A 27,236-nucleotide genomic window follows, 5' to 3' on the forward strand; every position below is an offset into this window, starting at 1 on the left:
TACCTGTAGTACCACCTGGGAAGCCCCCGAAATGGGAATAATGTTACCTATTTCGTGGGGTCGTTTCAGGCAGATTAACATAGATCTCAGAGAAGAGGAGCAGCAGTGCCAGCATCTCCTGCAAACTCATGACAGATGCAAGTTCTCAGGCCTTGACCCAGACAGACCCGCTGAGCCAGAAACTGGTGGGGGAGAGGGCTCAAGTGTAGGAATCACCAAACGAGATGATGTATGCAAAGAACTTAGCAACAGGATGGGCACACATGAATTCTTAGTAACTATGACAACAGTGATGATGATGATGATGATGATGATGATGATGATACACCTCATAGGAAAAGAAAGTGTTTTTGTCTTATGTCCTCTTAATATCATGTTAATGTCCTACACTCAACTTCAGGGATTACAGTCACCAGCTGGCAGCCTTGGGGTGATGTTTGGGGAGATGAGAACTCCTGGTGCTCACAGGTGATCACCCGCTCGGCAGGGAGAGGTGTCCTTAGCCTGCTGAGATGATCCACTCTGTGCTGTCCACAAACACGTTCAGGGCGGGCTTCACGGAGGCCCTTGGCAAGGCTCCACAGGCTGCAGCCCCACCCCTCCCCGAGCTGTGCCTCTCTCGGTCATTCCCATCAAAAGACAGGGAGGCATCAAGAGAGGGGGAGGAAGAAAAACGACATCACACTTTCCATTATTTTTCATGATGTTATCCCTCCCTTGTCCTTTTAAATTAACAAACAAAAAAAAAACTAAAAAAGCTAAAGTCCCACTCAAGTTTTAAAAAAGGGGATATATATATATATACACACACACACACACACACGTATATATAATGTAAGGCTCCTTCCAGCTTTGTCAGAAACCTAGTAATTCAGATCTGAAACTTTCAAAACCTGATGCAAAAGACAACTTGCTAAATCAATGGAAATTCACATTGAACCAACATCAAAACGTAGGCGTTGATTGCTTTAACCAACCTAAGAAAACAAGTTGTTTTTAAGCCGCTAAGCCCCACAGGAGTGACAAGGTAAGACGGGCGATGCTGCTGTGCCTCCCTGCGGTCCCCAGGAACCCGAGCCAGGCACCATCTTTTTGGACTGAAAGTTACACTGCTCTGCTTGGAAAGCTTGGAGATGAGTTTTCACAAGGACTTGCTTTGTCCACCAGTTCGCACAAATTAAAAACATCTGTGAGTCTTGAGTTGCTGCCTGCCATCTCCCCCAACCAGCAACAGCATCTGGGCCCCTTCTGCCAGGCATCTTCCAGGGACTGAGCCCCATGAGTCACGGGTCGAGGAACCTGCCCCCACCGCCAACCTCAGTACCACCCTCTGCAGAAAGCCGAGAGTAGCTGCAGCCCCTCCCCAGGAGACAGGGGAATGGACTCTCATGGCCTCAATGCAGGACTCCAGGAGGCCAGCTGTCACCCTGGTCACTGGCAACAAGTGGGCATAATCTATCTACCTATGTCACTGCTTACTCATCTTTGTGTGGCTGGGACCTAGAGCTGGATGAACAGGGCTACCAAACCACTTCACGAACCACTTAATCCACTCCAGGGAGTTCTTCTGACACTTGTACCTTGTCAGTGACCCTACTTTTTTTTTTTTTTAAGGTTTTAGGTTTCCAACAAAATAATTGATGACTGGCTTCTTAGCTTCTCTTAACATGAACGGTTGGCTATTCGATAATATGAAGAAACCACACTCTCTTTTCCTAGAAACCGTAACTCGCACATAAAAGAAATCGGCTTGGCGATGGATGTGCACTCTGTGTGCAGCTTACGTCACGGAACAGCTAACCCGGAAAATTCTGGAACTCTGGATGGCAAATACTACTTTTTAAGTGAAAGCTTGATTATGAAGTCAGAGTCGGCCAGGGCAGAAGGAAGAGACAGAAGAGAAGGAAATGTACGAGGACTGAAGGGGAACATGTGGCGCCCTCGTGTGCATCAATAACAAGTGTTTAGGGCATTCTGGGGTGGATTTTGACCTGTTAAATACAAGAAAATGAAAGGCCACTCAGAGCCTGTCACTGCAGCTCAGAGACTCCAAAACAGCACGTGGACCCACTCTGACTCCCAGATCCTCACCAGACCCAAAAGTAAAACTCCCAGGAAAGGAAATTCCTTTTTAATGTAAGACACAAAAGTACTTTTAAGGAACCTGTTTCAGAGAAAGAAAACCACTTTTCTTCCTTCCAGCTTTTACCTCCTTTCTCCTCTAATCAAATTCTTACCAAAAAAATTCACAGAACAGACAAAAAGCCCTCCACCCAGGCATACGGGATACAGGCAGATGTGAAGCACTCCGTGAAGTATGACAGGAACCGTCAAGAGAAGTGCGGTAGGGGACTTCCCCGAGGCTCCCACGGTGAAGGCTCCACGCTTTCAATGCAGGGGGCACGGATTCGATCTTTGGTCAGGGAACTAAGATCCCATATGCCTCGTGGTGTGGCCAAAAAATAAATTTTTTTAAAAAAATGTAGTAGAGCCACTCTAGAAAAAGAGACACTATATTTCTAAAAAGGAAATTCTGAATTATAAGATAACTGTAGACTCACACGAAGGAGGAATAATAAAGGAAGGAATAATAAAGGAATAATAGAGGAAGCCCCGTGTATCCTTCGTCCAGTAGCCGCCGATGGTGACATCTTCGCGCAGTACCAGTGAGTACATTGACATCTATCAATACAGTTCAGCAACAGAATGTCTCTGTCAGCTTGTGCTGCCCTTTTACAAATGCAGCCACTTTCTCCCCACACACATCCCAGTTCAGACACTGGTAACCAGCCATCTGTTCTCCAGTTTTGTAATTTTGTCATTTCAAGAATGTAACCAAAATGGAAGCCTACGGTATGCAACCTGTGGGGCTCAGGCCTTTTCGTTCAGGATCATTCTCTGGAGACCGATCAGCTGGCTGCACTCCTTCTCGCTGCAGAGCAGCATTCCACGGCTTTGGGTGTACCACAGCCCAGTCATCTGTTAAAGGACACCTGAGCCGTCCTCAGTTTGGAACCATTACACATAAAGCTACAATGGACATTCGTGTGCAGGTAGTATTTGCATGAATAAGTTTTCATTTCCCTGGGATAAATGCCCAGGAGTGCAACTGCTGGATTATATGATAGTTTAGTTTCAGAAGGAACTGCCAAACTCGTTTCCCAAGTGACCGTCCTGTTTTATAATCCCACCAGAAACGTATGAATGACGCTGTTTTTCTGAGTCCTTACTAGCCTTTTGGTGTTATCACTTTTTTTAAAAGTTTAAGCCATTCTGATAGGTATTATTTAGATAGCCACTGTGGTTTCAATTTACACTTCCCTAAATGTCTAATGATGCTGAACATCATCTTTTCGTGTGTTTATCTGCCAACATTTGCCTATTTTCTATTCGGATTGGTTGTTTTTCACTGTTGAGCTTTGAGAACTCTTTATTACTCCTTTGTCAGATATGTGGTTTACAAATATTTTCTCCCAGTCTATAACTTGTCTTTGCAAACAAGGTCTTTACAAAGCAAAATTTATTTGTTTTTATGAAGTCGAACTTACCAACTCTTTCTTTAAGGGATTATGCCTTGGTGTCTATTCTAAAAACTCTTTGCATACTCTTAGATCCCAAAGATTTTCTATTTTTTCTGAATGTTATATAAAGTTATGTCTTACATTTAAAACCACAATCTATTTTGAGTTAACTTTTGTATAAGGTGTGAGACATTTTTTTAAATTTTAATTTTACTGGAGTCTAGTTGATTTACTATGTTTTGCTAGTTTTGTGTGTACTGCAAAGTGGTTTAGTTACAACTGCACATATATTTACTCTTTTTCAGATTTTTTTCTCATATAGGTTATCACAGAATATTGGGTAAAGCTCCCTGTGCTAACATTTGAGGTGGGGGTCGGGCATTATCTGTTGGTTTATAAATGTCCAGTTACTCATTTGTTAAAAGGCTATTGTTCCTTCCACTGATTTTCCTTTGCACTTTTGTAAAGAATCAGTTGGGTATATCTACTGGGGTTTATTTCTGGGCTCTCTATGCTGTTCCATTGATCTATTTGTCTATCTCTCTGCCAAAACCACTAGACTTGATTACTATATGTCTTGAAATTGAGTAGACTGACTCAATCTACCTTACTCTTAAAAAAAAAAATGTTTATTCTGCTTCCTTTGCCTTTCCATATAAACTCTAGACTAACTTGTGTATATTCAACAACAAAAAATTTTGCTGGAATTTTGATAGAAATTGCATTAAACCTGTATATTGATTTTGAAGAAAACTGGCATCAGTATTATCATGTGGAGTCACCCAATCCATAAACATGGTATATAGTTCAACTCATTTAGATCTTTTATTTCTTTCATTGGCATTGTATAATCACATAATTTTCAGCATACAAGTCCTATACATGTTTGGTAGATTTACTTCTGAGAATTTCTCCTCATTTTCGGGCAAGTGCAAATTATTTTGGTGTCCACGTGTTGCTCTTAATATACTGAAGAAAGCTGAGCACCAAAGAATTGATGCTTTTGAACTGCAGTGCTGGAGAAGACTCTTGGGAATCCCTTGGACTGCAAGGAGATCAAACCAGTCAATCCTAAAGGACATCAACCCTAAATATTCATTGGAAGGACTGATGCTGAAGTGGAAGCTCCAATACTTTGGCCATCTGGTGTGAAGAGGCAACTCACTGGAAAAGACCCTGGGGCTGGGAAAGATTGAAGGCAAAAGGAGAAGGCAGAAGAAGAGAATGAGATGGTTAGATAGCATCACCACCTCAATGGAGATGAGCCTGAGCAAACTTGGGGAGATAGTGAAGGACAGAGAAGCCTGGCATGCTACAGTCCTTGGGTTAGAAAGAGTCAGACACAACTTAGCGACTAAACAACAACCAAATGTTGTTGCTAATATTCAGAAATACAATTGATTTTTGTTTGTTTATCTTGTGTACTGGGACTTGCTAAATTCACTTAGCAGGTTTAGGAGATTTTTTTGTAGGTTCCTTGGGCTTTCTAGACAGACAAGCATCTTGTCTACATGGAAAGGCTGGTTTTTCCTTTTCTCGTCCAAATGCATTTTCTTTTCTTGCTTTATTGTACCAGCTGGAAGACCCAGAACTACGCTGAGTAACAGCAGTGAACGCATACACACTTGCCTTGTTCCCAACTTTAGGGGAAAAGCGTACAGTCATTCACCATTATATATACTGTTAACTATATGGGGGTGGGGGTTGTAGATGTTCTTTATCAAGTTGAGGAAGTTCCCTTCCACTTCTATTTTTTTCTGACAGTTTTATCATGAATGGATGTTGAATTTGTCAAATGCTTATTAAAAACACTCATCCTTCTTTTAATTGTCCCCTCTCTTCTCTGTTTAGTTTTTAAAAAAATATACAAAACAGATGAAAAATCAAGCCCATCATCCAGGTATATAGAGCATAAGCTAAGATGAGGCTTTCCATAAAACACAATTATAGCTGTTAAAAGAAGACTGCAGTAGGGACTTCCTCAGTGGTCCAGCGGTCAAGACTCTGAGCTTCCACTGCAGGGGCACGGGGCCAGTCCCTAGTCAGGGAACTAAGATCTCACATGCCACGGGGCATGGCCAAAAAAAAAGTGTGCCGTAGACCCACTGTGAATCCACTGCGAAAACTGACACAACATACTTTTTATTTCTCCTTTTGTGCCTCCTTTCCCTTTATTTTTTTAAATTTATTTATTTTAATTGGAGGCTAATTACTTTGCATTATTGTAGTGGTTTTTGCCATACATTGACATGAATCAGCCATGTGTCCCCATCCTGAACCCCCCTCCCACCTCCCTCCCCATCCCATCCCTCTGGGTCGTCCCAGTGCATCAGCCCTGAGCGCCCTGTCTCATGCATCGAACCTGGACTGGCGGTTCATTTCACATATGATAATCTACATGTTTCAATGCTATTCTCTCCCAAATCATCCCGCCCTTGCCCTCTCCCAGAGTCCAAAAGTCTGTTCTTTACATCTGTGTCTCTTTTGCTGTCTCGCATATAGGCATCATTACCATCTTTCTAAATTCCATATATATGCGTTAGTATACTGTATTGGTGTTTTTCTTTCTGGCTTACTTCACTCTGTATAATAGGCTCCAGTTTCATCCACCTCATTAGAACTGATTCAAATGCATTCTTTTTAATGGCTGAGTAATACTCCATTGTGTATATGTACCACAGCTTTCTTATCCATTTGTCTGCCGATGGACATCTGGGTTGCTTCCATGTCCTGGCTATTGTAAACAGTGCTGTTATGAACATTGGGGTACACATGTCTCTCTCAATTCTGGTTTCCTCGGTGTGTATGCCCAGCAGTGGGATTGCTGGATCATAAGGCAGTTCTATTTCCAGTTTTTTAAGGAATCTCCACACTGTCCTCCATAGTGGCTGTACTACTTTGCATTCCCACCAACAGTGTAAGAGGGTTCCCTTTTCTCCACACCCTCTCCAGCATTTATTGCTTGTAGACTTTTGGATAGCAGCTGTTCTGACTGGCGTGAGATGGTCCCTCATTGTGGTTTTGATTTGCATTTCTCTGATAATGAGTGATGTTGAGTATCTTTTCATGTGTTTGTTAGCCCTCTGTATGTCTTCTTTGGAGAAATGTCTGTTTAGTTCTTTGGCCCATTTTTGGATTGGGTCGTTTATTTTTCTGGAATTGAGCTGCAGGAGCTGCTTGTATATTTTTGAGATTAATTCTTTGTCAGTTGCTTCGTTTGCTATTATTTTCTCCCATTCTGAAGGCTGTCTTTTCACCTTGCTTATGGTTTCCTTTGTTCACAACATACTTTTAAACAAACACAAATTTTAAAAATTTCAGGTACAGAGTAAACATGCATAAATTATAAATATAATCTATATATAGGTTATATAATATAATGATTATAATTATATATAGATATATAGATAGATAATTTAATATATATATAGATACATATCATATAATATAATCATTAGGAAGGACCCTGGAAGACTAAATGCCAATTGTTGGATGGCAAGGGTGAGGTAGATGTGGATTTTCACTCTCCATCACTTTATACTCTGTAATTTTTAAAAGATCTAATAAGGGGGAAACAATTACCTTGCAAAAATGCTATGACCCATATACTTTTGGCATACCTGAGTGCGAGCCTTCTCTTAGGGTTCTGTCTTTGTCAGCCTGAAACATAGATTCTTTGACAGAGACATATTATTAAACTCTGTTCTACCTGCACTCACATTCACATTGAATAAAAAGAACAAAATTTTGAAATAAAGATTCAAGAAAGGGAGTAAAAACACGAGGGCACATCTCATAGAAATAAAGTCTTCCAGCCGGACTCCAGGAGAGCCTCACAACGCTTCCCTTTCATGACCGGAATCTTTAGTCAGTATAACTTAAGTAGGGTCACAAGAAGCTGGACGCAGCTGAGCATGTAAGGAGAAGGGGAACTTGAAGCTGGTCACTTCGGGCATTGATGGGAGGGGAGACAGTTCACCTGAATTGGTGGGTTGACAGAGACAATGCACACACACTCAGCAGAGGACGGGGAAGACAAGACCAGACAAAGAGGGCCCTGCTGAAGTGTGAGTGTGTGGCCACTGGGACTCGGAGGAGAAATGAAGAACACCTTCCCTAGTTTACAGGCTCTGCTGTGACTCATTGCTGCCTCCTCAGGTGACAGAATAAGTAGTCTGAGTTTTCTCCATGCTTCCAGGACAATTCTCAACGGTGCCTTCTCTTCCTCTGAAGAGAAAAACCCACTTCCCAAGGAGTAATCAAACCAAGCAGTCTCCACAGGGGAGCTGGCACTTGAGCGAGGCCTCAAGGGACTGGAAGAGTCAGTCTGGTGAGATGAGACCATCACACGGGGGCCGCAGCGTGAGTAATGGCTCAGCAGTAAGGACTCTGAGTCAGGCAGGAAGTCTGGGCAATAATACACCTGTGGGCGGTAACCACCAAGCACTTTCTGCAGGTTGAATGTGGTGCCAAGCACAGCAGAAATGTCACTTCGTCTAAGCCTTGTAAAAACTCTGAGAAGGATGCAGAACTATCCCCATTCGGGGATGGGAAGATGGAGACTCAGAGACTCTGCTACCTTGCCTAAGATCACATAGCCACAAAGTCACTGAATCCCTGGGGATATTTGGACTGAAGTACTGAGCATCTTTTTTTAGATTAAACAAGTAAGTTTCTTTTGTTGTTTTTTATAAGTCGTCTGAAGATGAGTGAATGCTGATGTTAGTTTAGTTGCTCAACAATGTCCTTAGGGACCAAGCCCTATAGGTCCATGTTTAGCAACTAGCTGCTCATCCTTGTGCTCGTTGCCTCATGGTCACAAAGTGGCTGCCACAGCCCCAAGCATCATGCCATACTGAGAGTCTTAAGTACAATGGAAAACATTGGGAGTATGAGCCTGGAGACACTAGAGAGATGCAGAAGGTGCGTGACTAAGGTAGACATACTCAGCAATGCTTCTGCAAGGTTCACCTCGGCCTTTGCATAAGAGATCCTGGAGGAGACGCTGAGAGAAAAATTCCCTCTAGTGTGCTCTATTTTTGTCCAAAGACGCCTCTCATTCTTTGTTGGTAAGCAACCAGTTTGGTAATGGGCAGTTAAATGAAACATCCAGTTTTGTGGGGATCGTGGAAGTTTCAGGGGCTGTCTGTCCTTTCACATCAGACTCCCCTAACTCCTCTCAGGCAGGTGCTCTGAAGCATCTCTAAGTCTTCTGGAATATCCAGCACTCCTCTCTCTCCAATCCTTCAAGCCTTTCTGCTACCAGTTATACTCAGAAAACCAGCCCAGGCCTTCAGTCAACCACAGAAGGAAGCACAAGTCACATCAAAATGAAGAAAATGAGTATTTTTTCAGAATTCTAAGAAAAACCTCCACTGTGGCTGGGTGCCCAAGACATTTCTCCACGAAGATATCAGAGTCATGTCTAAACAGGAAGGACATCTGATGCAGCACTGTCTTCTAAAAGCAAAGCCTGGGAACAACATAAGCGTCCACCAGGAGAGGGTTCAGCCGCAGTGAGTTACTATACAGCGTTTCAAAGACTGAGAGAAGTTTCTATACATTGACTCGGAAAGGTCTCCAGCCAAAATTTCACTTCCTGGGACTTCCCTGATGGGCCAGTGGCTAAGACTCCGAACTCCCAACGTAGGGGGCACACACTCAATCCCTGGTCAGGGAACTAGATCCCACGTGCCACAACTAAGAGTTCCCATGTCACGACTGAGGAAGAGCTCCCCTTCCATGGTGGAGCCACAGCTAAGACCCAGCACAGCCAAAAAATCCCTTTAAATGATTTATTTGTCTGCCAATGCAGGAGATGCAGGTTTGATTCCTGGGTCAGGAGGATCGCCTGGAGGAGGAAATGGCAACCGACTCCAGTATCCTTGCCTGGGAGATCCCATGGACAGAGGAGCCTGGCAGGCTACAATTCATGGGGTCACAAAGAGTCGGGCATGACTGAGCAACTGAGCATGCACACACTGAGTGAAAAAGAGGATTCATAAGGTGCTATGTAAAGGCAGGGTTGTACCAGAGGAAAGGCCATACTTAAATTCCTCCTCGCCCTTTCAAAAATTCTACTTAATTAAAAAAACAGAGTATAGGCAGAGAGTACACTTCTTATGTTAAGCACATCTAGTGATCTGAAGCTCAGTCACACACAAACATTGACAAAAGTGTCCTTTAATCTCAGATGTATTTCGCAGCAGTGGAAGGATCTCGTTTGGTTGACAAGGTGAGTTCCTTTCAAAGACAAGTCTGGAGCGTGGATAGAAACAAAGCCTGGATGAGATGCTCGACATGAGAAATGGAGACTGGCCCCTCAGCGCCTCACACTGTGACAGTTATGTATTCAGGCATGAAAACTGGGCCATCATTCTTGCCACGCTAATCAGACAAAGAAATGAGATATGCAAATATTTTTTAAAAGTCGACTCACGACAACATTCTCATCAGGCAAAAAGTTAATGAAGAAAATAGGACCCTGTAGAGTCAACCCGGGGCCAGGGCCTATCATTCTGACTGCCTGACCTATAATACCCCTGGGAACAAACGTCAAGTTCAAGTCTAGGGCTGTCCCCAGAATCCTGGGGACTGGGGACAGACGGGACCCAAGGCTCAGAATGGCCTCGGCTCAAAGGTCAGAGGTTGCCCAAGCAAGAGGCAGGGAAGTCGCCAGCAATCCAAGACGCTGCACTTGAGGCCCCAGGTCTAGTGCTCATTCTCCAGTGCAGCCTCAGAATCAAGCCACTGGCGCGTCCCTGCTGGTGTCGGGGGTTGGGGTGTGGATTGCATCCCTGGTCAGAGAACTAAGATCCCGCACGCTGCAGGGAACCTGAGCACGTGTGCTGCAACTACGGAGCCCATGCGCTCTAGAGCCCGAGCTCGGCAGCCAGAAGAGTCACTGCAGTGAGAAGCCCATGGCAACCAGAGAGCAGCCCCTGCTCGCCGCTAGAGAGAAGCCCTCGCAGCAGTGATGACCCAGCGCAGTCAAAACTAATAAAAGAAAGAAAGCAAGCAGTCTTTGGCAAGAGGAGTTCAGGGGGGCCCCTCTGGGGTGGGGTGGGCACAATACTGCCCCACTCCCCATGAGCTGTTTGCCTTTGCCAAGCTACTTCACTTCCCAGACTCTGTCTTCTCATCTGTAAAATGGGAATCACCGCAAAGCTGCTGTGCACACTGGGTGAGAGAAGGCACGCTGAGCATCACACAGCTGGCCCACTATGGGCATTCAGCACATGCCAGTGCCCCTTCCTGGCTCCTGGAGCCCGAGAGCATGAAGATGCTTGTGATGGGCGGGGGAAGTCACAGGGCTGGGCCAGCTCACAGGTATTTTTTGAGGGGCCGCTAACAGAGCAGCAGCTAGTGCTGTGTGAAACCCTGCCCTCCAGGAGCTCACAGTCTAAGGGGCAATCGGAGATGAGACGACAGTTAACACCAGGGCTGAGATAAACCAGGTGCTGCACGAGCTCTATACCCAGAAAGGCAGCCACAAGAGCCTGAGGTCTCCTGGAGACCTAAAAGAGCAGGTGAGCAGGAACGGGAGAGCCTGGGAGGGTCGAGGGTGCAGAAACGGTTTGTGTGGACCCGGGAGGCGGCAGCACGTCGACTGCTGGACACTGAGATCAGTTTCTCTCCCTCAGAAAGAGTTCCCTCAACCCAGCCCCTCTGCAGTCTGGGGCCAGGGCTGCTCTCCAAGCTTGAAACCTATCACACGACCGCCTTTAGAAACCCTCAGACCTGTGGTCACACACCCGAACGGCACCACCGTCACACCGACAGTGTGTTGTCAGTGTGACTCACCCATGAGCAGTGTGCAAGGGTGAGCTAGGGAGCGAATGAGCGCTGCAGGAGACAAAAACAGAGTCTCTGCCCGGACACACGCGTGCCTGGGCTGCAAGCACGCTGGCGGGGCAGGTCCCAAAGTCACACGACAAAGATCTGGACACACACACAAGAAATGGAGAATGTTCACTGCCGTTGCTTTAAGATGCAGGTCAGAGTTCCCGTATCCATAATACAGCTGAAATACCGCATCTGATCTCCACAGAGCTCATTTGGACTGATTTATTCTGCAAAGACACCTTCCCTTCACCACGATATTCATCCATTCATCCATCCACCAAGTGCTTAACCAAGTCTAAAGCAGACAAGAGTGACCACGAAGACATAGGTCCTAATCAATCTCTGGAGGCTGACATTCCCAATGACCAGCCTGAAACTTTGAGGACCCTAGACGAGACCTACTTGCCCACTTCACGGCAAACAGAAAGGGGAAGAAGTGGAAGCAGTGACAGACTTTATTTCCTTGGCTCCAAAGTCACTGCAGACAGTGACTGCAGACATGAAATTAAAAGACGCTTGCTCCTTGGAAGGAAAGCTATGACCAACCTAGACAGCACATTAAAAAGCAGAGACTTTATTTTGCCAACAAAGGTCCATCTAGTCTGCTACTGCTGCTAAGTCGCTTCAGTCGTGTCCGACTCTGTGCGACCCCATAGACGGCAGCCCACCAGGCTCTTCCGTCCCTGGGATTCTCCAGGCAAGAACACTGGAGTGGGCTGCCATTTCCTTCTCCAATGCATGAAAGTGAAAAGTGAAGTCGCTCAGTCGTGTCCAACCCTCAGTGACCCCATGGACTGCAGCCCACCAGTCTCATCCATCCATGGGATTTTCCAGGCGAGAGTACTGGAGTAGGGTGCCATTGCCTTCTCCATATAGTCTAAGCTAATGCTTTTCCAGTAGTCCTGTAAGGATGTGAGATTTGGACCATAAAGAAGGCTGAGCACTGAAGAATTGATGCTTTCAAATTGTGGTGCTGGAGAAGACTCTTGAGAGTCCCTCGGACTGCAAGGAGATCAAACTAGTCAATGCTAAAGGAAATCAACCCTGAATATTTATTAGGACTGATGATGAAGCTGAAGCTTCAATACTTTGGCCATCTGATGCAAAGAGCCAACTCACTAGAAAAGACCCTGATTCTGGGAAGGGAAAAGGAGAAAGGGGCAGCAGAGGATGAGATGGTCAGATAGCATCACTGACTCAACGGACAGGAATTTGAGTGAACTCCTGGAGATAGTGAAGGGCAGAGGAGTCCTGTGGCGCATTCCATGGTATTGCAAAGAGTTGGGCATGCTTAGCAACTGACCAACAACAACAAAAAGAAGTGTGAACGTCTTTGGCTTGTTCAATTTCACTGTGGTAGACAGAAACATTCAGAAATCATTCTGTTGGACTGAGCTCAGAGCTGAACACACTCAATGAACATAATACATGATAAACAGACCTTCTCCCCATAAAAGGACATTCAGTATGAAGTCTGGAGTGGCCCATCTCCCCTCCCTGCTCCTGCTCCCAGTGCACAACCGCTCAGAACCACAGTGACACGGGACCATCAGGCAAAGATAGTGGTGCCACTTGACAAAGTCAGGTCCCAGCTCGCAGCAGGGAAGGAAGCCTGAATTCTGGCCCCAGGGCTAACCATTCAGCATCTGCCAAACCCCAGTTTGGGAGGATTCTCCATGTTTTCCAATGTAGACAGTGAATTATTTTGCATCTTGGTTTGGTTTACCAAAGCAAATATAACTGTGAGCCAAAGTGGTCCGAAGATGACAGAGAGCACAGTCGAAGCTGAACTCAAAGAACCTCTTGCTTGAGGGTGACTAAGCAATCCAGTGTGAGTCAGGGCTGGACTCCAGCACCAGACTGCTGCAGCGGGAGACCCAGAAAACTCCAGACAAGCTGTCACCTCCTTCTGCATCTCAGTTTTCTCAACCGGAAAATGGGAATCACGACAGTATCCATCTTACAGGACTGCTGTTTCAATTTAAAAAAAAAAAGAAACAATGATGGGCTTCCCTGGTGGCTCAGAGGCCAAGTTTCCACCTGCCAATGCAGGAGACACAGGTTCAATCCCTGGTCAGGGTAAATCCCACATACTGCAGGGACAGCTAAGCCCATGCGCCAAAACTACTGAGCCTGTGCCCTGGAGGCTGGGAGCCGCAACCACCGAGCCCAAACATTCTAGAGCCTGTGCTCAGCAAAAAGAGAATCCCTAGAGAGTGGCCCGCCCAGGCTCTCCACAAGTAGAGAAGAGCCCACTCAGTGATGAAGACCCAGCACAGCCATGTAGATACAGAAATAAAGCAATTGAAAAAAAAGATGTATAAAAGGCTCAGAATGTGTCCTTCGAACAGGGAGGCACTGGATGGATTCCTCAGCGGTGACGAGGGAATGAGTGACGAAGCATGGAGGGAGGGGAAGGCGTGCAGTCCTTGTGCTACAGGGAGCATCAAGTTTCAGGTGGAAAATCTCCTAAGGACGGCACACCATCCATCCGTCATCCACGCCTGACCTTCCAGGTGGCACAGACAGCACTCCCTAGAGGCAGACAACAGGGCTTCCGTGGCGAGGTGAAGCTCCCTGCAGCTGCAGCCCGCGCACCCCTTCTGCCTGCCCTAGGTGAACAGGCTGCTGCTGAAACCGAGGCAGGCAAGCCCCTTCCAAGCAGGACCCAGGCCCAGAGCAAGCTGGGATCGCTCTGCACTGACAACACCATCCCTCGTTCCCTCACAGCTCCCACGGCCACGCCCAGGGTTTGAGGAGACTGGGGTTTCCCACAAGGTTGACTCAGCCTCTGATGACTTAGTTGAAGGGAGTCCTGTTCCTTGGAGGCTTCCCTGGTGGCTCAGTGGTAAAGAATCCACCTGCAATGCAGAAGATGCGCGTTGGATCCCTGGGTCAGGAAGATCCCCCAGAGAAGGAAATGGCAACCCACTCCAACATTCCCGCCTAGAAAGTCCCATGGACAGAGGAGCCTGGTGGGCCACAGGCCATGCGGCCTCAAGAGTTGGACACAACTGAGTGACTCAACCACTATACACACCCACAGTTTTACATATATGTTACATATATATACACACACACATATAAATAACAGCAACCGACACTGTAAACAAACACTGTACATCAACTATACTTCAATTTTTAAAAATAAATTAAAAAAAAAGATAACTCCACATCCTCGAGTCTTGATCTTGAGCCCAACAATTATTACCCTGATGAATTCCAATTCTCCTTATATCGACCACTTTGTAAAAAGCAACACTCACAACTGATAGGAAGCTAATGAGAACAAAAAATCCCAGCCAATTCTTGAATAGAAAAGTAAACAAAATGTAAAGGGAAGACATCTGCAAATCATTATTGGTATTTGTCGCCCTCTGGTGGTCAGCCTCAAGAAGTGTCTATATCAGAAAATCCTGGAAACTGTATTTTACAGATGGTCCCTCTACGGATCATTCAGGCCAAAGCTCTCATCCCATGGGACTTCCCCAGCATTTGAGCAAGTTCTGCTACTCTGCTCCCCACTCCATGTGTGTATGTGAGCGCGTGTTAGGATGCTAAAGAAAGAATAACTCCAACCTGTGTAGAACAAGAGGAGCTTATGATTCTGCTCCCTCGGGACACATGTAACGCATCTGAAAAGACAGACAGCTGACATGGAGGAGCCCCTGTCTTCATCTCTCCAGTACCACTCTCTGTGTGAAGAGATCGCTGGCCACGCTACTAAAGGGTCGGGACTTCCATGGTCCAGTGGCTAGGACTCCACACTCCCAACGAATGGGGCCCAGGTTTGATCCCTGGTCAGGGAGCTAGAGGGGCTTCCCAAGTGGCTCAGCAGTAAAGAACTCAACTGCAGTGCAGGAGATTTGGGTTCGATCCCTGGGTTGGGAAGATCCCCTGGAGAAGGAAATGGCAACTCACTCCAGCATTCTTGCCTGGAGAATCCCATGGACAGAGGGCCTGGTGGGCTGCAGTCTGGGGGGTCACAACTGAGCATGCATGCAGGGAGCTAGATACCACGAGCTGCAACTAAGACCCAGAGAAGCCAAATAAATATTTTTTTAAGTGCCAAGAGAATAAACATCCAGCAACTTCGGTTTACCAGTTCCAACAGAACACACATTTGTGGGTAGCACATATCTTTAAGACATTACTCCAGGGAACCCATCCCCTCCTCTCCATTCCACCCTCTTTATGCCACACTGTTTGATGGGGCAGAGGTCTCACCATGCTCATTATCACAGTGCTTCCACCTCCTTCCAAACATATTCATTTCAGTCCCCCCCCGCCCCCGACCCTGAAGCTCTTAGACTCACATGGCCCTACAGAGATGCCCCTTATTCGAGCCTACTGCTGGAAGAGAGCTGTATGCTTCTGGCCTCTCCTGACACACCCCTGCCTGGGGAGGTTTTTCTAATATGTGATGTCCATTCAGTGAGTGGCTGCTTTTCTCGAGAATATTCCACAGCTCCCACTAACTACTAAATCATAGAGGAACTGATCATCACTGCGTTCAGAGTCTTTGTAGTAGAATGGGTGAGTTGGCAGATGATGGATGAGCGGATGTTTGCTAAGTCACTTCAGTCGTGTCCGACTCTTTATGACCCGGTGGACTGAAGCCCACCAGTCTCCTCTGTCCAAGGGATTCTCCAGGTAAGAATGGTGGAGTGGCTTTCCATGCCCTCCTCTAGGGCATCTTCCCGACCCAGGGACTAAACTCGCGTCTCGTGTCTCCTGCGTTGGCAGCTGGGTTCTTTACCACCAGCACCACCTTTCTTCCTTCCATTTCCCCCTCTCCCTTCCTTCCACCCATGCGTGTGCTCATACATACACCCATCCACCAACACACTCACACATTCGCCTGTCCATTCAGCTGTCTGTCTGTCCATTCATCTACCCACCCACTCATCCATCCCTCCATCCATCCCTCCTCCCACCCACCCACTTATTTACCTCCCACCTTTTCACTCATCTGGGCTTTCCAGGAGGTGGAATTAAACAGACAAAAATCTGATAGCTTCATAGTGGTAAGTGTAAGTGTTAGTCACTCAGTCGTGTCTGACTCTTTGTAACCCCATGAACTATGGCCCACCTGTTTCCTCTGTCCATGGCGATTCTCCAGCAAGAATACTCCAGCCACACCCTCCCCCAGGGGATTTTCCTGACCCAGGGATTGAACCCAGGTCTCCTGCATTGCAGGTGGATTCTTTACCATCTGAGTAGTAGCCACAGAAATTAAAATTATGAATATAAGAGGACTGAGTGAGCTTCACCACAGGAAAGGGAGTCACAACATCTGGTTCGAGGTCAACAGAGCAGATAGGATGTTAGTTACACCCTGAAACCAGCTCCCCAGCCCTGGCCCATGACTGAGGCACACAAGCATGGCACTACAGGGCTGGATGCAGGAACCAGACACTGGGGAAGAGAACCCCGATGTCATTTCTGGGGAGGGCTTCCCTGGTAGCTCAGCTGCTAAAGAATCCACCTGCAATGTAGAAGGAAGTTCAATTCCTGGGTTGGAAAGATAACCTGGAGAAGGATAGGCTACCCATTCCAGTATTCTTGGGCTTCCCTGGTGGCTCAGATGGTAAAGAATCTGCCTGCAATGTGGGAGACCTGGCTTCAATCCCTGGGTTGGGAAGATTGCCCTGGAGGAGGGCATGGCAACTCACTCCGGTATTCTTCCCTGGAGTATCCCCATGGACAGAGGAGCCTGGCAGGCTGCAGTCCATGGGGTCACAGAGAGTTGGACATGACTAAGCGACTGAGCACAGACATAGAGAACACCCCAAGCCAAGACCAGAGAGCAGCAGGAGCCCAAAGCCTGCTCTGCCTCGTGTTCACCCAAGTGACGGCACCACCTCACCCTCTTAGACCAACAGCCACCTCCGTCTCAGGAGACTCAACTGCCCCCAGCCTCCTCCTCTTTGCTGTTCCAATCCCCCATGAACCATCAGAAGGTCTTGGAAAGGTGGTTCGAGGACACAAGGTCCCAAACTCCCATCAGTAGAGGAGAGAGGGACTCTTGAAAAGGCTCCCCTGGTGGCCCCGTGACAAAGACCAGAAGGAGACCATGCAGGAGATGCATGTTCAACCCCAGGGTCAGGAAGATCCCCTGGAGAAGGAAACGGCAACCCACTCCAGTGTTCCTGCCTGGGAAACCCCATGGACAGAGGAGCCTGGTGGGCTACAGTCCATGAGGTTGCAAAAAGTTGGACATGACTAGCAGATTAAACAACAACTCCCTGAATAAGAACCACCAAAATCAAAGGCAGCATAGTGAATGCCCACCTCAGACAGATTCCTTTACCTCCTCAGTTTCCCCATATGTAAAATGAGGAGATGGATGGAGCCCTCTCAGAGTTGTTTGAGGAGAAATGAGTTAATACCTGTGAAGCATGTATCATGGGCATGGCTTATAGTAAGCAAGGGGTGGGGGGGGGGCATTGCTTTTTATTTATTTGGCTGTGCCAGGTCCTAGCTATGGCACGTGGGATCTTTGATCTTCGTTGTAGCATGCAAACTGTTAGTCATATGGGATCTAGTCCCCTGACCAGAGATCAAACCCAGCCCCCTACACTGGGAGCTCGGAGACCTAGCCACTGGACCACCAGAGAAGTCCCAAACCCGTCTGTTCTAGGCAGCCATTCTCCAAGTGTGGTTCTGGACCAGTAACTGCAGCATCACCTGGGGCCTTGGAGGAAACGCAGATTCTCTGGCCCCATGCCGGTGCTGCTGCACCAGGAACCCTGAGGGTGGGCCCCAGCTGCGGAGTAACACCTACTTAAAGGATGAGGGAGACTCTTAAAGTGGGGACCAGCTTTTCTTATGCTAAAATATTGTTGCTGTTGCCAGGTCTGACTCTTCACAACCCCACAGACTGCAGCACAACAGGCTTCCCTGTCCCTCTCCCAGAGTTTGCCCAAGTTCACGCCCCTTGCATCGGAGATGCCATCCAACCATCTCGTCCTAAAATGCTAAAATATTACTTTCCTGCAAAATCAACCCAAAACTCTGAGCTCGGTCTCATGTGTGTTTCTGACTCCTCCTCTGCCTCCCAACTCACAGTGACTCTCCCTAGATCCCTTCCTCCTTCAGAAAAGGCTCCCCAGCATCCCCCTCTACTTCAGCTGCAGAATTCGATCAATGCGCCCTCCCCAATCCCTGCCAAATGTCTTAGCTTCCTTTCCTCTAGTCCCTGCTAATAATTTAATCGGACATGGCATCTGGGGGCACAAATGACAGCATGGCTATTACAGCAAGTCTTTAAGAGAAAACCTGAAAGGACTGAGAAATGTGACGAAAATGAGAGGCAACCATGGCAGCGGGGAAAAAAGACATCTGGGCAGAGTTTTAAAGCAGCAGGCGCGCCTGGCCTTGAGCAAACAGGGAGCTGCGGTGACAGTTTTCTAACACAGGCAGAACGAGCGTCAGAGAAAGTGATCCATTCTCTGCTCATCAGCAAGCGCGGGGCAAGCAGGACCATCTGAGGTTTCCCCTGAGACAGTATCTGTCCCGTGGTTGAGCCGTGAGAGAAGAGGAGCTGCCAAGAGAGGCGAGGTCATTCTCATCCAAGAGGCTCACGATGAGATCACAATGGCCCGGGTCCGTCAGGGACAACACCCCGGCAGCATCTGGACCCCTTGGGTCTGAGCCCGTCCAGCTCTGCAGCGGGCCTCTGCTCACCGGGAAAACCTGCCTCCCGCACAGAGCAGGTGCCGGCTCATCACCGCTGTGTCACATCGCTGCGCACACATCCTCACTCAGGCTGCACTGTGATCAGAAGGCCCATTTTACAGAATGTAAGTGAGGCTTAAAGAAGGCTACCAGGACTTCCCTGGTGGCTCAGGGGTTAGGAATCCACCTGCCAATGCAAGAGACTCAGGTTTGGTCCCTGGTCTGGGAAGATCCCACATGCCACGGAGCAATTAAGCCCGTGCCCCACCACTCCGTGGCATGTGAGATCTTCCCAGCCAGCGCTCTGGAGCCAAGGAGCCTACTCAGGCAACTACTAAGCCCAAGTGCTCCAACGACTGACGCCTGCTTGCCTAGAGCCGATGCTCAGAAACAAGAGAAGCCACCGCAGTGAAAATCCCACACACTGCAACTAGAGAAAGCCTATATGCAGCAACAAAGACCCAGTGCAGTCAAAAAATAATAAATACATCAAAATTAATTTTAAAAAAAGTTTAAGTTGATTCTCTCCCAAAAGTACCCACTCCAGTGCCCCATCTCCACCACCCTATGCCAGCAACCCTGGGAGTCCACCAGTGGCCCCTGGCAGTACAGACATCCTTCCCATGGCATCACCCACTCCAGCACAGGGCTTCCAGAGTACCTTTACAGCCACGAACCAGTGTGTGGCTTTAATATTCAGCAGCACGCCCCTCCGAGGGGCCCAGAGGCTACTGCGATCCAAGGAGCCCTCGTGCAGCCACAGCGGCCATCAAAGCACCAGGGAACCCTGAGCAGATTTCTTTCCCGTCTGCTCTACAGAGCAATTCTAGGTGCATCTGCTTTCTCAGCTTTTGCCTTCTGGAGTCTGAGAGATGGCTGAAACGGTGTCTATCCCAGACGCGGGAGAAGTATTTATTTTATTTGTATCTGACAGCCCTGGCTCTTTGTTGCTATGTGCAGGCTTTCTCTAGCTGCAGGGACTGGCGGCTCCTCTCCAGCTGTGGTGCGAAAGCCTCTCCCTGCAGAGGCTTCTCTCGGTGCGGGGCACAGGCTCCAGGCACAGGGGCTTCAGCAGCTGTGGCTCCCGGGCTCTAGAGCACAGGCTCGATCGTTGTGGCACCGGGCTTAGTAGCCTCGAGGCATGTGGGATCTTTCCGGACCAGGGATCCAATTCATGTCTCCTGCACGGGCAGGTTGGTTCTTCACCGCTGGACCCCCAGGAGAAGTACTGGCTTGGCCAAAGGGTCTTTCAGGTTTTTGTGTAACATCGCACATATGAACTCTTGGCCAGCCCAATATTTCCCTCTGCGCTTTGCTGCTGGATCAGCGCCTTGGAGTCACTCCTGGGCCCACATCCTGAGGTTCTCCTGGAGCCTCACCCACTCAGTTGGTTTGGCTGAGACCCACCGGGCCACTCCAGACCTGGGTCTTCAGAACTGAACACGCACCTCACCCACTTTACAGAGCCAGTGAGAATAAGCACAGAAGCAGCACCCACAAGCAGGCCGGCAGTCACCAGCTCAGGACTGAGTATCACAGCTGCACCCACGGTGGGGAAGAGCGCCATGGAGGCGGAGCGCGGCCAGGCGGGCTTGTGAGCCGCACAGACCCGGCAGAGGGAGGGAGGGAAGGCTTTCCTGCTATTCCTGACGCCAGGCCTGGGGTCAAGTGAACGGAACTTATCCCTTCTCAGTGGAGAAGCCGGGTGCCAGCCACACATGGATGTTTGCTGGTATCTCAATGTTCCATGCAGCTTCCCCCTGCTCCGTGGAGCCTAAGAGGGAAAGAAATGGGAAGGAACCAGAGGGCAGGCAGTGCTGCACTCTGAAGAGGAGGCAGCTTGCGGAGCGCTCTCTCCCGGCTGCTGTTTCCAAGTCAGAGTATAGCAGGGGTGGGGAAAGGGGGGTACGACTGGCTCCTGGAGGTCTGACCCCATGGTCCTGCCTGTGACGGTGACGGTCACGTGCCAAGCAGACGTGCGCGCATCAACACTCCCCGATGGACTCAGCCAAGACACGCAGGCTGTTACCCACTAGTCAGCTCTTAGCTGCTTTTCCAGAAGATGTGCTCCTTCCGAAGGACCTGTTCTCCAGGGGCCCACCTTTAGTGGCCTTGTTGCTGTAAGGACCAGGCTCCACCCACCGTAATCCACAGCACACATGTGGATGTAGAGGGATGGTGAGAAGGCTGCAGAAAGTTCTCTGTGTAGAGCTAACTGGCACTGGCATTTAACCAGCAACCCAAGCCACCTTGCGCCCACTGTGGTTCAAGAAGCTCAGTTCCTGAGATTGTTACCCAGCTCTGGACACATGGAAACCAAACATTGAGGGAAACTAGTCAGTTACCTTCATGGAGCCCATAGCTTGGAAAGTCACAGCGAGTCTGGAAGGGGTCAGCGCCGCCAGCATCGCATTGAATCTCGCACTCTTGTCCTTAATGGGGGAGTGGTACTGCCCATCTGGACCCACGGAACCGAACCTGCGGTGTCGGGGAGTGGAAGGAGAGGTGGGGTGAGCGTAGGAGGAGGACATGGAGCCTGGAAATGAAGGCAGGTGGCTCCCACAGGCACACGCAGGGAAGTCATGCAGGGCTCCCCGTCCTGCAGCCTCCCTCCCAAGACAGCAGCGTGAGGGGCAGGACAAGCGCCCCCCCAGGAGACGCTGAGAGAGGCTGAGTCACGGAAAGTAAGAGCCGATATCCTGCCACTACCATCTGTGGCTCAGTGGTGCCCCAGACAGAGAGAGGCCTGAGGACTGCCATCATCAACCCAACTCTGGAGCCTGGCAGTCCATCCACAATACACCATAGACTTCATCCTTTTAAACTGCTCAATGGTCTTTAGTATATTCACAAAGTTGTACAACCATGACTACTATTCGGTTCCTAAACACCTCATCGCCCCAAAAGAAGCCCCATGCCATTAGCACTCACATCCCAGATTCCCTACCCTTTAGGGCCTGGCGGCTATTCACCTGTTCTCCAACTCTCGGGATCTGTCAATTCTGGACGTTTCACGTAAGCAATGTCACACAACGTGTGCTCTTTGTGTCTGGCTTCTTTCACCTGACACACTTTTCTCAAGGTTCGCACGTGTCTTCACATGGATCGGTGGTTGTTGTTCAGTCACCAGCTGAGCAACAGATCTGTGTCTGACTCTGTGCCCCATGGACCGCAGCCTCCAGGCCTCTCTCTTGCTCCCCATTTCCCGCAGTTTGCCCGAGTATCAGTGCTTCATTCCTTTTAAGGCCAAATGATATTCCATTGTACGGGTATACCTTAGGTTGCTTATCCATTCATCAGTTGATGGATATTTCTGTTGTTGCCACTCTTTGGGCTGTTATGAATAACTGTTATGAACATCCGTATACAAGTTTTTTTGTGGATATATTTTCAGTTCTCTTGTGGACAATGTTTTCATACAGACCAAGCAGTAGAATTGGTAAGTGCCATGAAGACGTTAACTTTTGAAATTGTACTTATTTATTTATTTTTGGCTGCACTGGGTCTTCACCGCTATACGCAGGCTTCCTCTAGTTGCGACAGGCAGGGCTCCTCTCTGGCTGTGGCGCACAGGCTTCTCACTGCAGTGGCTTCTCCTGTTGCAGAGCACAGGGTCGAGAGCGAGGGCTCAGTAGTTGTGGCACATGGGCTCCATTGCCCCGTGGCATGTGGGATCTTCCCGGACCAAGGATCGAACCTGTGTCCCCTGAATTGGCAGGCAGATTCTTTACCACTAGGCTACCGGGAAGTCTGACTTTAAACTTTTGAAGAGCTGACAAGCTCTTTTCCCAATTGACAACACCGGTTTACATCCCCACCAGCAATAGATGAGGGCTCGAATTTCTCTAAATCTTTGCCAACACTTGTTATCATCTGTCTCTTTTATTATAGCCATGAAGTGAGTACAAAATGGTACTTCGCTGTGGTTTTTTAACTGGCATTTCCTCGCTGACACTGATGTTGAACATCGTTACATGTACTCATTAGCCATCTTCTGTATCTTCTTTGGGTAAATGTCCATTCCTATTTCTGCCCATTTTCTAGTTGGGTCATTTGTCTTTTTATAGTTGAGCTGTAATGTGGTTCCTTTTATAGTCTGGATATTAGGTTCTTATACATGATTCACAAATCTTTTCTGCCATTCTGTGGATGTCTTTTCACTTTCTTCATAGCGTCCTTTGCTGCACAAGGTTTTCAAATTTGGATGAAGTCCAGGGTATCTATTTTTGCTTTGGTTCTTTGTGCTCTTGCTGTCAAATCTCAGAAATCATTGCCTAAACAAGGTCACAAAGATTTACACCTATGTTTTCTCTTATGAGTTTTATGGGTTTAGCTCATATTTAGAGCTGTGATCCATCTTCTGTTAATTTTTGTACATCGTATGCAATAAAGGTCCAAGTTCATGTATTTGCATATGGATATCCAGTTGTTCCAGCACCATTTGTTGAGAAGACCTTTCTTTCCCCATTAAATTATCTTGTCACCCTTGCTAAATATCAACTGACTATAAACACTAGAATTTCTCTCTAGATCCTCTATTCTGTTCCATTCTCCATCCATCTAGCCTTATACCAGCACCACAGTGACCTGACAACTTTAGGTTTGTAGTAATTTTTCAAATCAGGAATGGGAGTCCTCCTGCTCTGTTTTCCATTATCCAGATTATTTTGGCTACTCTTGAGTGTCTTGCATCTCCATCTGAATTTTAGGACCAGCTTCTCCATTCCTTCAAAAAAAAAAGCAACTGAAGTTTTGATAAGGATTTCAATGGATCTGTACATCTATTTACAAGCCCATTTTTGATCAAGTGATAAACCAACACCCCCAAGTGTGTTGCCTCTGCTGTTTCGTAGTATTTGGGGGGCAGTACCAGTGGAATAGTTTTCAATCAAATCTTACCAAAGAATATTCTATACACTCTCATACCTTCTACAGACCTTGGAGCCCCCTATCATTTTTCTTTCTGATTGAATGTGACTTTCTAATCTCTAGTGCATTGGATAAATGCTAAACCAGTTGGATGAGGTTCTGGTAGAGGACTGTCCAATCCACTAAGATCCCATTTGGGTGAGTAAGAGAGAGGGCACACCACATCTACAGCTTCTCTTGCCTCTTCCCCATCTCTGAGACTGGAGTGATGCTGGTAAGCGACAGGGAGCATGCAGGGTAGGCTGGTGGTCCTCAGATCTGCTGGCACGGGCACTGGTTGTTTCTGAGGGGCCTGGGGGCTTCATCACCTACTGGGATACCTACAAAATGCTTTTGTTGCCCACATTTTGTGCGTGTGTGCTGAGTCACTCAGTCGTGTCCATCTCTTTATAATCCCAGGGACTGTGTCCCGCCAGGCTCCTCTGTCCATGGGATTCTCCAGGCAAGAATACTGGATTGGGTTGCCATTTCCTCCTCCAGGGTATCCTTTTCACACAGGGATTGAATCGGGTCACCTGTGGTGCAGGCAGATTCTTTACTGTCTGAGATACAAGGGAAGCCCCTGTTTCCATTTTATTTCCTACCAATTCACAAGGGGAAAAAAGTTAACAAACCGAATTTGGTTCATTTTAAGTTTGTTTCGCCCATTAGTTTATTTAAACTTTTTATATCTATGACATATATTTGCTGGCAAGAACTTGAAGGCAACAGAAAAGAGTAAAATGTTCAAGGAAAATCTATAGGAAAGCACAGAGCAAGACTGATGGCTTGCCTTTTCACAGATTTAAATATCACTGTTGTTCAGGATTGTTATTGGATTCATGAAAAGATGCTGAGAAAAGTAAAAGTAATTGGTGTTTCTCAGCCTGCATTAAGGAGAAGGCAATGGCACCCCACTCCAGTACTCTTGCCTGGAAAATCCCATGGATGGAGGAGCCTGGTAGGCTGCAGTCCATGGGGTCGCTAAGAGTCGGACACGACTGAGCGACTTCACTTTCACTTTTCACTTTCATGCATTGGAGGAGGAAATGGCAACCCACTCCAATGTTCTTGCCTGGAGAATCCCAGGGATGGAGGAGCCTGTTGAGCTACCGTCTATGGGGTCGCACAGAGTCGGACACGACTGAAGCGACTTAGCAGCAGCAGCCTGCATTAAGCATTGTGAACTCCTGGGCTCCACACCTGGAATGCACCTGTGGAAGTGCATTCACCTCACTGGAATGCACCTTGATCTCACTGAGGGATGCTGGGAAACGACACTAAACACTTGTGACACTGGGCTTCCCTGGTGGCTCAGTGGTAAAAAAAATCCGCCTGCCAAGCAGGAGATGTGAGTTCAATCCCTGGGTCAAGAAGATGCCCTGGAGAAGGAAATGGCAACCCACTCCAGTATTCTTGTGTGGAAAATCCCACGGACAGAGGATCCTGACAGGCTACAGTCCATGGGGCCCCAAAAGAACTGGATACAACTTAGCAACTAAACAACAACAACTTAAGACATTATTCACCCAATCAGTTCAGTTCAGTTGCTCAGTCGTGTCTGACTCTTTGCGACCCCATGAACTGTAGCACGCCAGGCCTCCCTGTCCATCACCAACTCCCGGAGTCTACCCAAACCCACGTCCATCGAGTCGGTGATGCCATCCAGCCATCTCATCCTCCGTTGTCCCCTTCTCCTCCTTCCCTCAATCTTTCCCAGCATCAGGGTCTTTTCCAATGAGTCAGCTCTTCGCATCAGGTGGCCAAAGTATTGGAGTTTCAGCTTCAGCATCAGTCCTTCCAATGAACACCCAGGATTGATCTCCTTTACGATGGACTGGTTGGATCTCCTTGCAGTCCAAGGGACTCTCAAGAGTCTTCTCCAACACCACAGTTCAAAAGCATCAATTCTTTGGCGGTCAGCTTTCCTTATAGTCCAATTCTCACATCCATACATGACCACTGGAAAAACCACAGCCTTGACTAGACAGACCTTTGTTGACAGAGTAATGTCTCTGCTTTTTAATACGCTGTCTAGGGTGGTCATAACTTTCCTTCCAAGGAGTGTCTTTTAATTTCATGGCTGCAATCACCATCTGCAGTGACTTTGGAGCCAAAAAAAAATAAAGTCAGCCACTGTTCCCACTGTTTCCCCATCTATTTCCCATGAAGTGATGGGACCAGATGCCATGATCTTAGTTTTCTGAATGTTGAGCTTTAAGCCAACTTTTTCACTCTCCTCTTTCACTTTCATCAAGAGGGTCTTTAGTTCTTCTTCACTTTCTGCCATAAGGGTGGTGTCATCTGCATATCTGAGGTTATTGATATTTCTCCCAGCAATCTTGATTCCAGCTTGTGCTTCATCCAGCCCAGCATTTCTCATGATGTACTCTGCATATAAGTTAAATAAGCAGGGTGACAATATACAGCCTTGATGTACTCCTTTTCCTATTTGGAACCAGTCTGTTGTTCCATGTCCAGTTCTAACTGTTGCTTCTTGACCTGCATACAGGTTTCTCAAGAGGCAGGTCAGGTGGTCTGGTATTCCCATCCCTTTCAGAATTTTCCACAGTACTGGTTATAATAGCATCCAAAGCTGAAAGAGGGTACCTTACCTCCTGCCATCCACAAAGGAAGCAATAACACTGTTTTATGATAACCAAAAAAAAAATTAAGGGAAATAACCTAAATACCCAACAATAAGGGACTGATTATATAACTTACAGATAATTAACAGCTTATGATGGCAATATTAAAAATGATAATGCCTATGTGTATTTCAGGCTTCCCTGGTAGCTCAGACAGTAAAGAATCTGTCCACAATGCAGGAGACCCAGGTTCAATCCCTGGGTCAGGAAGATCCCCTGAAGAAGGAAATGGCAACCCACTCCAATATCCTTGCCTGGAGAATTCCATGGACAGAGGAGCCTGACAGGCTACAGTTTATGGGGGTCTCAAAGAATCAGACACAACTGAGCAACTAACATTTTTTCTATGTGTATTTATTGTTGCATAGAAACTTTGGACATATTTTGTTAAACAGAAACTACAAGTTATAAAAAAAAAAATAGAATTTCTAAGTGGATCTCATTCAGTAAAAATCAAACATCTCTCTCTCTCTTTAGTATCTACTCATAGAGAAAAGTCTAAAATGTTAAACACAAAAGTGTAATAAACACTGTGAATAGATGATCAAACCAGTCAATCCTAAAGGAAATCAACTCTGAATATTCACTGGAAGGACAGATACTGAAGCTGAAGCTCCAATACTTTGGCCACCTG

The 27,236-nt window shown here is 47.4% G+C and overlaps 1 protein-coding gene across 1 annotated transcript in view; it reads right to left on the reverse strand.

Annotated features, from left to right (window-relative positions):
• Positions 1 to 2,871: 2,871 nt before the first annotated feature.
• The window catches only part of LOC113900678 (acyl-coenzyme A oxidase-like protein), a 59,893-nt gene continuing 35,528 nt past the window's right edge, over positions 2,872 to 27,236 (reverse strand). Inside the window, exons 8-10 of the mRNA XM_027554368.1 lie at positions 21,392 to 21,524; positions 20,500 to 20,820; positions 2,872 to 2,979 (exon numbers count right to left, since the gene is read on the reverse strand). Of these exons, the coding sequence (XP_027410169.1) occupies positions 2,872 to 2,979; positions 20,500 to 20,820; positions 21,392 to 21,524 (562 nt within the window). The remainder of the gene's footprint in view (positions 2,980 to 20,499; positions 20,821 to 21,391; positions 21,525 to 27,236) is intronic.

Source organism: Bos indicus x Bos taurus, chromosome 11 (genome assembly GCF_003369695.1).
Source record: "Bos indicus x Bos taurus breed Angus x Brahman F1 hybrid chromosome 11, Bos_hybrid_MaternalHap_v2.0, whole genome shotgun sequence".
Lineage (NCBI taxonomy): Eukaryota > Metazoa > Chordata > Mammalia > Artiodactyla > Bovidae > Bos > Bos indicus x Bos taurus.